General features: G+C 42.8%; 1 protein-coding gene across 1 annotated transcript in view; it reads left to right on the forward strand.

The window, feature by feature from the left end:
- Window positions 1–12,834, forward strand: part of PLPPR1 (phospholipid phosphatase related 1) — a 119,360-nt gene that overhangs the window by 86,152 nt on the left and 20,374 nt on the right. The window contains exon 3 of the mRNA XM_063179622.1: window positions 2,027–2,215. Coding sequence (XP_063035692.1) covers window positions 2,027–2,215 — 189 coding nt within the window. The remainder of the gene's footprint in view (window positions 1–2,026; window positions 2,216–12,834) is intronic.

The following is a 12,834-nucleotide window of genomic DNA, read 5'->3' on the forward strand; positions in this document are numbered from 1 at the left end:
GTACTCATGGAGGTTGCTGTGAAGGTCTTTGGGGAATACACAGATAGCAGCATCTTGCTTTATGTTTGTTAAAAGAATTTATTCTGGGCAGGTATGTGGTCCTGAAAATAATACATCTACAAAATGATATGGTTAATTTGAAAGGTAAAAAAAGGTGAATGGAGTGTCACAACTATGGCTTCACTGTGACATTCTTTTAAGTCTCTCTTACAAAGTGACACAGCGGGGTAGTGGAGACTCCATCCTAGGAGATGTTCAGACACCATCTGGGCATGGTCCTGGGCAACCAACTGAGGTGTCCCTGCTTGAGCAGAGGAGGGTGGACTGACCCCCAAAGGTCCCTCCCCACCTCAACCACTTAGGGGTTCTTGGTCTGCTACTTGCATCAATTACTAATCTGATTTCTTTATATTTTCTTATTTTAGTCCAGCTCTTACTCAAATATACAATAGCTTTAATGGCTGGCTGTGTGTGCAGAGACGTGCAAGAGGAGTGCATGAATAGCTTCAAGTGTATCTTTGAGACAGAATTGCCAAAATTAATTTTCAGAGGTCTTACAATAATCTTGCAGCAATACAGTTTTAATGCAGAGACCCTGGAGGCAAAATACTAAGACCAGGACCTGGTTATTCCACTTTTTTCTATGGTGTGACTAGATAACTTGTATAGTTAAAATGATAAAATAGTTGAATAGTGACAACTTCTGTAATAGTGGCACTAGTCTCCATAAAGAGGATTTTGAATCAGATCTTTTAGTCACAATTTAAAATCATAGGATTTGAGTTGGAAGGAACTTAAGAGGCCAGCTAGTCCACCCCCTGTGCAGTGATCAGGAACACCTTCCATTAGACCTGTTGCTCAAAGCCCAGTACAACCTGACCTTGAACACTTCCATAGTTGTGATATTCACATCTCTCTGGGTAATCTGTGCCCTTTTTTTACTACTGTCATTGTAAAATATATCATCCTTATGCCTCATCTGAATCAAGCCTCTTTTAGTTTTAAGACCAGTACCCCTAAAAAAAAAGTTATAAATCAATTACTATTTTTGTCTTGGGTGAAGACTGTGATGTGAGATTTTCTTTGCAGTGTGGCAGAGGGAGAACAAGAATTAGTAAATCTGCTTATTTTCATGAGGTGAGTTTTGGGACACTTTGGTGAGGTTGCGGTGATGTGTTGCTGAAGCAGTGTGGGAAGCTGGTACTATGGATATATACAAGAAAGCAGATTGCTGAACTTCCAATCAAGCCATTTAGGAGCCATGAAGTATGGAAAGAGAGACCAGAAAGGCTCCTTGCAGTTCATATCTGTCATATAAATGCAGCTTCAGACTCAAGCCAGCTTTTTCAAAAGTGGTTGTGGTAGAATGGGTAAGTCAGGCAGTGCACTGAAGTCCCCACAGGTTGCTTGTGGAGATTTCTGAGCACACTTGTAAAGCTTTACTCGTAAAGAAGCAACTCCAGGGAAAAGTGAGTGTCAGGAGAGAAGTCTTCCTCTGGATGCATCTTCATCTGGGCCACGCAGAGGGCTCGTCTGAATTAGCACAACACGCACGTTCCCCAGCACGGGCTCGCAGCTGCAGCAGGGAAGCATTTTGGCTTTGGCTTCCTCTAGGCTTTGTAACAATCCTTCCCACTCCCCTGCCACCGAGCACAGGTTTTTTAGCTGCTGCTGCTGCTGCTGTCTGTGCCTCGCTGCCATCGATCCCTCCTGCGCTGACACTCACATGCCCTGTGAGCTGTCACAGCTCCCTGCGCGCCGAGCGCGGACACGCTCCCATCTGAGACGTTCATTGGCGTCGTTTGCCAAAAGGTTTATGTAACAGATGTTGCAAAGCAGAGTCACAGAAACACACACACACACACACACACACACACACACAGAGGCTCACACACCATTATGGCAGGGGTTGTCAGAGTGACGGTGAAGGGAGGATGGTCCACAGCACTGGAGTAGCTCGCAGGCACAGCTGCATCTGTTCAAAAAGCAACTAACGCCTCTCTCTGTGACTATGCTTTATTTTCAGCTCGTCATCATGGCTGGGACTGTTCTGCTCGCCTACTACTTCGAGTACACTGACACTTTTCAGGTGCATATCCAAGGTTTCTTCTGTCAGGATGGCAATTTGATGAAACCCTACCCCGGGACGGAGGACGAGAGCTTCATTTCACCGCTTGTGCTGTACTGTGTGCTGGCTTCAACCCCGACGGCGATTGTGAGTATGAGGAATTATCTGAAATCCCCATAAACAATAACAATGGTGCTGTGATATCTTTGTCCCCTCGCCTCTCCGTTCGGATGTAATTGATTCACACTTAGCAGATCTCTGTTTTGCCTCAGCCTAATCTGATCTTCATCAGTTACCTCCAGGAGTAATTATTCTGAGGTAATCACAATGCAAGGCTGAGGGATAGAGCTTGTTAAGCCTTTTACAATAGCTTGCTTACTTCAGTGATTAGTTGTGAATTTCCTGGGCTCCAGAGAGGCTCTAATGCAAAGGTTATGTATTACTGGAAATAAGAAAACGGGATAAAGCTGAAGTAAAATCCAGGTCAGATGTGCAGTATATCCAGGATTATTTCCTGCTATATTAAAAGGACTGTTGAATGGCCTTAAAAGGCTTAGATGAGGAGAGGGATGCTAAATACAAAGAAAAATATGAATGCTGTTTTCTTTTTTTAATAGTTTCTTTGTTTCCAACAGTCACTAAACTTTTTTTTTAACCTGATTTTATTCAGTATTCAGCCAGTAAAATGCAATTTTTCGCTTTTTAGCTTTTCTATGCAGATGAAAATATTCAACTAGCGGAGTACATACAATGCCAAACAATTTATTGCACTCACTGGTTAGCAAAACTTCAGCCCTTTTCCATTTTCCACACAGAAAGTTGCATATTTCACCAACAGCCCAAGCTCTGGTGAATTTGTAATTGCATTGATAAATTCCTGTCAGACTGTTTATGGACTTTTGTTTCATTTCTTTCTTGTTATTTCTTCTCTGTTAGTATTTATTTCTTGTATTAAGTTTGCTTTTCATCGCTTTCAAAAGTTGATTAAAGCTGCACATTACATATTTATTTTTAAATAGTGAGTGCTTCACCATAGTCTGTTTTAAGTTTTGTTCTGCAGTAATTTTAGTGCACCAAATCATATTCTTGTCACAGAATGTGGTAAGAAGTGTGAAAGGGATCTGCAGAAGAGGCTATAGGTTTTGGTACAGGACACTTTCTAAAGACAAGCAGGTGTTTTGAAGTGGATTACATCATAAGTTTATGAAAAACATCTGCAGTTACAGAATTATTTTATGTATTGGATGTTGTTGCGTATCAAGGATTTCATTTTACTTTCTGCTGCAATAATAGATAATTTGAAAATAAAAAAAAAAAAAAAAACCAAAACAAAACAAAAAACCAAAACCCCCACATTTTGGACCTCCCCCATCAACATAGTGCCAATGTTCAGGGATGCAGCATTCACAAGTGCTTTTTGTAAAGGTAGGTGGTGGGTCACAGCCATGCCTTGATTCCAAGCAATGACATTAATGAGTGGTTTGTCCCTCGATTACTGATAAAATGTTGGGTAATGAGTGTTGCTCTTTATTTGGATCTTCTATTTAAATCCTTGCTCTGCCAAAATTTTATGCTAACCTTTCAAGTTTTGCTGCACTGGATCAGCATTTCCTTTGCTTTTTAGTAGCCCAAGAAGCTTTTCTTAATTACTGTCCTTTATGAAAAGCTGAGTTGGAGTCTTGACTTGGCAGTGCTGGGTTAATGGTCAGACTTCACGATCTTAAAAGCCCTTTTCCAACATGAGCAGGTCTGTGACTCTTTGAAGAGTGCTTTATTTGTAGCTCCCATAGCCCATGTTGAACACAAAGAATGAAAGGCTGTAATGAATGCCAGGTGAGGTTGTTGGGTGCTGAAGGGACGATCAGCTCAGTGCTGTGTGGAGCTGGGTTCTGTGAGCAACCCATCCCATGCAAACTGTGCAGGAATGCTGGCCTGGGTCCAGTCAGCACCCTGGGCTGGTTTAGCTGGTAACTCTGCCTCTTGGGCTGTGCTGTGCTGCTGCACTGGACACATTTCTCCACACAGAGAAGGCAGGGTCAGGGTCAGCACAGGGCTCTTGGCACCGTGCTCAGCACCAGGGATCTCTAGGTACAACCTCAAGGAGAGAGCAGGTCAAATTCCCCTGGCAAAACATTTTTTTACCCCACTTTTAATGCAGTATTTATTAATGTATTGTTTAATCACATTATTTAATTAGTTGTATTGTTATACTGTATTATTAATACATAATTCAATTTTTTAATGTTCTGTTACTTAATATTGGGTTAATCTTCAACCAGGGCATATGTCAGAGATTTTTCTGTCCTCCTGACTGATGCTCATCACAAGGTCTTTATAGGAGTAACCTAATTTTGTTCCTCATTCCCACATTTTTCTGAAAGACCTTCTTCTCTTTGCACAGTATTTTCACATTTGTCTTTGGTTTGTAGCTGACTCTGCAGACCAAATTCTGGCAATGGTCACCAATAAAAAGATTATAAATGAGACAGAAAGTGAGCTCAGATTCTCCCTAAACTCTGTATTGCACTTCCCTGCTGGTTAGTCCATTCAGAATGTGAATATCCTCATGTATCTTCCTGTGCCCAAATGGATGCTGCCTCTCACTCAGACTGCCCACAACCTGGGAAGAGAGGTTTGATCCAGTCGAATGTCCCAGGGATCTCAGTGCGAGGAGCAAATGCAGCCATTTACATTTAGACCGTGACGATTTGTACTCTTTAAAAAAAAAAACAAACCCAAAAACCTCCACACAAACAAGAGATCCACACAGCTGTTCCTCAAGGGAAGGAGCGCTGTGTGCATCCACTGCCAGCTAAGGTGTAGCTTCACTCCCTACACTTTGCTCTCAGGAGGAATCACCAACGTTGTGCAGCTCCACCACCTAGACACGACTTAAGTCAGAGGTAATGCCATTACCTTTGCAATTACTCGTTCCTCCTCTGCACAACACTCACTGCTTCACTTCCTAAAGGCAGAATGGCTGATTTGGCAAATGGTTGGTTTGATGTGACAGCAAGTTTGATCTCTCTGTGTTGCTTTCACATTACCACGGTCCTGACACCTCGTGCCATGAGAGGAGTGATTGCTGGTGGAGGCCAGCAGCAATAAGGTACTGGCTCATAATAAAATCTAAAAGGGCTTCTGGAGCTGTGGGAGGTGTCCCAGGGATCTGTGCAAGCTCCCTCATCTGAGACACAAGCAGCATTAAGTGCAGTCCTGTGTGCATGGGTCTGGGGAGGACTCAAAGCCGTGATTTCAGCACAGCTTTGAGGTGTTACAGCGCTTGCAAGCCAAAAGGGAACATCTTTGTGAACTTAATGGAATATCTTTGTGTCTCTGTCATTTGGCTATGACACTGGGCATGGGGAAAACGAATGCATGTGTTTTATTTCTGAGACCACTTTGCAGAAGTGCTGCTGTGGGTTGGTACCACTGTATCTGCATTTCCCTGCACTTTCAGTGGCTAAATAAATGTGACTGGCCTGGTTTTATGCAATTTTATCCATTGCTTTTGAAAGATTTCTCTAAAAATATTCTGGGATGACTCCACCACATTCATCAGTGTCCCTGAAGACTAGCTTTCCCTGTTACGAGGTTACTGCAAAGCAGCCAATTCCCCAGCTGGCACTAAACAATCCTTCCAGAGTTCAGCACTGCTGCCTGCTCTGCTCCATCCAATGTGATTTATCTGCCCACCCGAGAGAAGCAGAGAGGCTTAGGAACAGAGCCAGCTTGCTGAAATGAATACTGAGCAGTGGCAGAAAGCTTCAAGGGCACTGTTCTCTCTGTTCTTCGTTACCTTAAAGTGAATAGAAAGTGCCACTACCATTTTCACAGAGGTTAGTTTCTTTCTTTCTGTTTCCAGATGGGAAGTAGCAGCCTAGATGTAATCTGTTAACTGTCCAGTGCTATTAATTTGTGCAAAGGAGTATTTTTTTTCAGATAAGGTTGAAATCAGTCAAACCAAACCCAGTCTGATTATGATAAATAGAAGCTGAATTACAGTGTTGATCTGAAGTAGGAGGAAATTGTTCCAACTTCTCTCTACAATCTGCACTTACCCCTCAAACGTCAGAAATATCCTTCTTCCCCATGGTTCTCCCATTCTTTCTTGATTCCTTGGCTTTGGCTTAGCACAGCCATGTTACTACGGTGGTTTATTTCTGTAAGGGAAGCCAGGGAAGCTCTGCCTGTCGTGGCTGATTCCCCTGTGGCTGCTCAGCTGCAGCTGCCAGGAGAACCAGGAACGTCTGACGCAGCTCAGAGCTCTGCTACAGCAGCTCCTTCCCGGCTTTTCCAGGCAGGAATCACCAGGCTCTGCTGGCCCTGGTGCTGCCGAAAGGCACAGCCTGCTGTGCCACAGCCTGCTGCCCACCACGCTTCCCCCTGTGTTGCAGGTATCTTTTTATGAAAAATCTTTTTATCCTTTCTTTAGGATTTTTTCCTCCTGAGAAGCTGAGGCCTCAGGAAAAAATATTAACAATGATTATCTGCTGCTGTGGAATGCAACAGGTGGATCTGTGATTGGTCTCATGTGGTTGTTTCTAATTAATGGCCAATCACAGTCAGCTGGCTCAGACAGAAAGTCTGGGACAGCTGCCTTTGTTATCATTCTTTCTTTTTCTATCCTTAGCTTAGCTAGCCTTCTGCGATGAAACCTGTTCTTCTATTCTTTTAGTATAGTTTTAATGTAATATATATAATAAAATAATAAACCAAGCCTTCTGAAATATGGAGTCAGATCTCCGTCTCTTCCTTCAACATAAGAACCCCTGTGCTGGCACAGCTGGCTGTGTCCTCTGCCTTCCCCTCCTGGAGTCTTGCCAGGGCTGGTGGGCTGGTGAATGAGGAGCTGGGGATACCAAGGAGTGAGGAAAAGGTGTGCCCTGTGTAAATGTTTGTATTCTGCTGTTTGCACACCATTCTGGAAGAATAAATACACTTTCTTGGTTTGGTGCAACACTTTCAGGCGTTTCTGTTGACAGTGTCTCTGGGACTCTGTGGTGGTCCCAGCCACATGCCAGTTTGTGAAGAACAATGGAAAATGTGAGTTTGTGAGGTCTGTGGAAAATGTGTATTTTCTTCATTAGAACTTCAGTATAATTATTTTAGACAGTTTTACCACAGTATTAGGTTTTTGAGCACAACCCTAAGACAGTTTTGGATTTTGAGCAGGCTAGAATATAAACTGTGGATTTCAACCCTTCTGACTTAAAATAAAAAAGAGAAACAAAAACAATAAAGCAATTTTCTTGTTCTGGAAAAGTACTTGCAACTGTTCTTTGCTATTGTTTTCATTCAACAACAACAACCACCCACTCCAAAACACAATGAGGTGAGTAATTGAATGCAGATTGAACCCATTGAGTTTGTATCCTTGGAAAATTAAAAGTGAGCTGGCATTGCAACATTCAGCTGAAGACACTGTTTCATTACCTTGTGTAGTTTTGCAGAATACAGTAGTGATTCCTGGGGCCTGAGAACACCTGTCCAGGGCGTGATGGCAAAGACAAGAGAGTGTCTGAGGGAGCTCTCAGCCGGTCTCTGTCCTCAGGAATATCAATGATAGTGATCTTATCAGGGAAAGCCTCTGCAGGCTTGGGTCAGGGCCCTGTCTGTGGATCACAGCACAAATCCTGTGTCCTGGGGATGCTGTTGAGGCAGACCTCAGCAACCATTTGCCTTCTGAGGTGCCTTTTCTCAATACAAATGTTGCTGGTTTGACCATAGAGTCTCTCAGCTTCACATTGTCAATACCGGGTCCTGAGGGTTGCAGATAGGATGGCAGATCAATATTCCTCAGGGACCAAGGCTAAATGTAAGGGAGATCTAAGGAATTAAGGAATTCACAACACTAAGTGAAAGTCAATATAAACCATGTTCTTAGTGGGGACTGTGGAGAAGAGGAAAACAGACTGTTCAGATCACAAGAGACAACCGTGCAAGGGACACCAGCTTCAAAAATTGAAATGGATTAAAAACTAGGCAAACTTTAACAATGAGGGTAGGGAAAAATTGAAGTAGAGGCTGTGGGATGTCCATCCTTGACGTCATGAGCTCCAATGTAGAGCCTGAAGGAGATCCCTATCCTGACTGCAGCTGTTCTAATACAAACTTCAGAGACATGACAGTGCAACAGGGCAGAATTGCTTTTGGCCCAGCTGAAGCCAGTGCTGATGAAACACCCTCTGGAACATTTTGCAAAGGTGACCTTTTGGTGAAGAGTCCTGCTTCTCCCAGGGAGAGAGATGCTGAAACTGGCTGCTTGAGGCTGAGAGCCCCACAACCCTCATCTGCTGCTATTCTCTGTTTCTGAGCGCTCTGCGTGCAGCTTGTCTCACACCCAGTGCCTTCCTCACGTCCCCTCCTCCCCTTGGCTGCTGTTTGAATGCTGGAGACTTGATTAATTTGGTTCTTTCTATTTGTGACATTAAAAACGCAGCCACACGCATCCTTGCACAGGCTTTGGGAAATGTCATACGGCTTGCTGAAACCTGCCCAGAACTGAGAGCAGTGGTGTCCCAAGATCTAAGCTCAGTTTTGTTTGCTGCAGAGATTTTTGTGTGTTGCAGCATGTCCCTGGGTGGGGTTTCAGTGTATAAAGTGGTGTTAAAAAGGACTGACTGTGTCACAAGGGTGCTGTTAGAGTAAACAAGTTGAAGGATTTAAAAGCTCACAGAAATGAGAAAAATGCTAATTTAATACCTAGGAAAGACAGATAGGTCATGTGTGCACTTCACATGATTCTCCCTAATGTAGGAACTCCATTGTCTTCCTGTGATGGAAAATAACATCACTTGTACTTTTTCATGAAAAGTAGCAGAAGGAAGTAACTTTCACAGAGAGGAAGACTTGAGGCAGTCCCAAACTGTGGAGCATCCTGCATCTCTCTCATGTATCTTTGCTGGTCCTCCTCCTTCTTTATCCATGTGGAATAAGACAGTGGGAACTTCCACACAACCCTAGTGTTCATTGGAAGTGTGAAAAAATTACAAAAATAATGTTTTCACATTTGTCACAAGTGGTGAGTGAGTGAGTGAGTGAGTGAGTGAGTGAGTGAGTGAGTGAGTGAGTGAGTGAGTGAGTGAGTGAGTGAGTGAGTGAGTGAGAAGTAGGAGGGCTGTGAGTGTCACCAAAACTTCAGGAAAAACAAAAACTCTCCAACAACAATTTTAGTGTTAGAGAATGAAGGCATTACTTTATTTCTGGCCAGGATGTTGTTCTGCTCAGGATGTGCAACAGAAAAAATTTCATCCTCGCATAGGCTGGCTGTGCAGAGAAAATCATTCCATGCCACACGTATTTTAAGAGATTTTTCACGAACTTTATACAATCAAAACCCATAGATATTCTTTGGTTTAATGTTCATTTGTTCCAAGTTACTTAGTTCTTAGTATTTGGTTTCCTACTCCTTACAGATATTTTCACCTCTGGTGCTAAGCAGGTCCTTATTCTTCTCTCTCCCTCTCCAGACCAGGGGTGTTGTCTGGAGTTGACTCATGGGACTTGATGGCCACTGATGGCTGTTGCCTTTGGTGAATCTTCTTTTCTGCTCCCAATCTGTGGAGATTTTAAGCTCATCAGGCCCTCACCTGGTGGAACAATGCCCTAAAGGAAAGAGGAAAGAGGAAATAAACCCTAATTCCCTTTCCCCAGGGCAAAGGCAAACATATGTTGGACTTGATGATATCAAAGGTCTTTTCCAACCTAGCTCATTCTGTGATCCTGTGAAAACTGACCAAAGTTATAAAATAAAAAAAAAAATTATAATTAGGATATTTTCCATCATGAGGTGCAGCCTCTGCCAGCAGCTGTGGGACAGCAAGGAGGCAGTCAGGGCAGATCCAGCTGAGCAGCTGGAGTTGCAGTGAATCTGTAGAGGATTTTCAAAGGGAGAAAACAGAGCTGAGGCTGGGGCAGCAGGACTGGAGCACGGGAGGAACCAGATTGTGGCACTCTACATGCACAGGAGTTGGCAGAAACATGACTAAGGAGAAGAATTTTGACTGCTGGAGAAGTGAGCAAAAGCATGGCAGGGGAATGAAGAAGGGATGCAGCATTTGCTGCCTCACCTTTGCTGCAGCATTTGAACTGAGGTACAAGGCCAGTGTTCTCTTCTGAGAAAAACTGATAGAAGGAACAAAGGAGGTTAAAAGCTGTGCCTGTCAGCACCATCAATAATTCTTCTTCTAAATTTAATACAACTCTTCCAATCAGCTCCTCAGCCTTGCCCCACTGCACAATTACTGCAGGAGGGCAGCTCCAATATCCCACTGTTTTGCAACCTCCTCTCAGTTGTACCAAAGACACATTTCTGCATAGTTTATTTTAGTTCATCCTCACAGAAACAGGTCTTCTTGTTGTTCACTTTTTTTTATTTTTTTAACAAAGCTGTGCAAATGATCCTTTGTGTGAGCTTATCAGAAAGTGCTACGGGGGAAAAAAAAATATTCCATATCCTTTTAAAAGCAATAGTTCCATTATTTTGTTGATTAAATTGAAAATTAAATTTACGAACTGTCAGTAATCTGTGCAGGAGTGCAGGGAGTATCAGGTGCTAATGCTGTGCTGAGAACTTGAAAGGGGAGATGAGACATTTCACTGTCTGAAAATGTCAGCTGAAGGACTATCATGGATAAAAGACTGTTGAAGAGGAAAATGGACGGATAATTTTATCATCTGCTGGGTCAGGGTGAGCCAGGAAATAAGTAAAGTGTGTGCAGCAGAGGACTTTGAGAGCTGAACATTGAGGGGCAAGTATTTGGTGACACTGCCAGTAATGGGAAGGCAGGGAAAATTGAAGAAGTTTTCTCACTGGAGAGGTTGAAATCAGGAGAGGAAAAATGCCTGCTGGGTCAGTACTTCTGATTCATATTGGGCTTTGGGTCATCCTTGTATTTTTACCTGGTAGTTATAGGAAATGGAATGTGAGCAAGAGTTCTCAAGCAATATGTCCTCAGTGGAGATGAGCTGTTATTTTATTCAGGAAACCAAGAACAAAAACACATGCAGGGCACTACCTTTGCTTCCCTATTACCTACACCGTGCCAGACTGCAGATCACTTTCAATCTAGTGCAATTCTCCTGACATTTCTACTGTCTAATTAAGCCAGTATGATACGGAAGTTCATTAACCTTGCATTGTTTTCCCAAATGGAAATAAAAGCGGTTAGCTTGCTGTTTTCTTTTTCAGCCCATATTTAGGTACAGAGTCTATATTTAGATGTCAGCTACAGAACTGATCTGCAGCCATTCCTGGAGTGCTGATTCTGTTTTGGCAGGAGCTGAGGCACTCAGCAGTGCTGGTGATTGATTCTGGGAGGCCAGCTGGACAACTTGGCTGGATGTGGACCCTGCTCCTGCAGCATCCTCAGGGTTTAAATCACGAGAATCAGTGGAGTTACTTGATTTCAGAAATGCCTGGGAAAGAAAAAAAAGCAAAAAACAAACAAGTTCTTTGAGAGCTATTCAGACCACATTCAACTGCACACAGACAGATTAGCTTTCAGAATCAGGTGTCCAATTGCCCATTGAATTTTTCAGAAACAGCAAGGCTGACATTCTAGAGAGCCCATATTAAGCATATTAGAAAACAAATTTCAGCAACAAAATTCAGTGCCAGTGATGACATGACAAGAATGATCCAGTTATGTTGAACCACTTTGTATCTCCACACAAACACAGCTTTATTGCCATATACCTAAACCAAAGGCAGTATTCATTTTTAAAAAATCAAATTTTGAACTGTTATGCTGTAGGAAATCTGGGATAATTCTGCTTAAATCAGTGGAATGGAACTGAACAGATTTACAGCCTGGCAAAATTTACTCCTAAATCTAAGTGGAACTAATCTATGCACATGGGAGTCGCTAGGAGCATGCCAGACAGCTAGATTTATAGAAACAAAGATGGGAATTGAAGCAGGAAAATACTCCATTAACCTCTGATATAAAGGAACTTTAAAGGTGGATGCATAGTTACAGGAGGACTGTTAGCATGTTTTATGCCTAAGTCTCTCCTGTTTGAAAAGTTTAGGATATTTTAAAGTCAAGCAGCCCCTGTGCTCACAGAGTGGAATTCCCTCAGGGTGTGAATCGTCCATCGGTGTGTGTGTACAGCCCCAGGCAGACAGAGAGCCAAAGCAGTAATTCAAACTTCTGAACATTGTAATAATTCAAATAATAAACGGGTTGAAACAGAGTGTCACTTTCAAACTGCTTTAGTGCAGATGGTCTTTTTCTTAATTCCCAGCCCCGTCGTTAGTGAGCTGAGCTTATTGAACTGCTTGCCAATTCTGTTAAGAGCAGATGGAGTGAAACGGGATAAAGGCAATATTTCAGTGCAGCTCCCATGCATCAGCTCCCCTCCAGATGCCATTATCAACATGCATTTTACAGCTCCACAGCTCCTGCCATCAGCGGGCAGAATTATAAAGAGGTTGAGCATACTTGGCTTGAATGCCAATAATCAATAAGGACACTCATCTGGCTTAATAAGGATAAATTGTTGCCCTTGAAACAGCACACCATTCCAGCAGTCAGAGTGAACTGAGGTGACTTCCTTGACATTTATTCTAACTCCAGGTGTCTGTGCCACCCTGTGTGTGTGTACACAAACACTTCTGTTATGTATTTCTCTGACTGTTCCCCAGCACTATGGATTCTCTTGTGTATGTCCTGCAATAATCTATTAAATTAATAATCTTGAAGTGCTTCCCCTTAAAAGCTCATTTCTTCCACATCAGGCAGGCTTTTTTTTTTTAATTG

This window comes from Melospiza melodia, chromosome Z (genome assembly GCF_035770615.1).
Source record: "Melospiza melodia melodia isolate bMelMel2 chromosome Z, bMelMel2.pri, whole genome shotgun sequence".
Classification (NCBI taxonomy): domain Eukaryota; kingdom Metazoa; phylum Chordata; class Aves; order Passeriformes; family Passerellidae; genus Melospiza; species Melospiza melodia.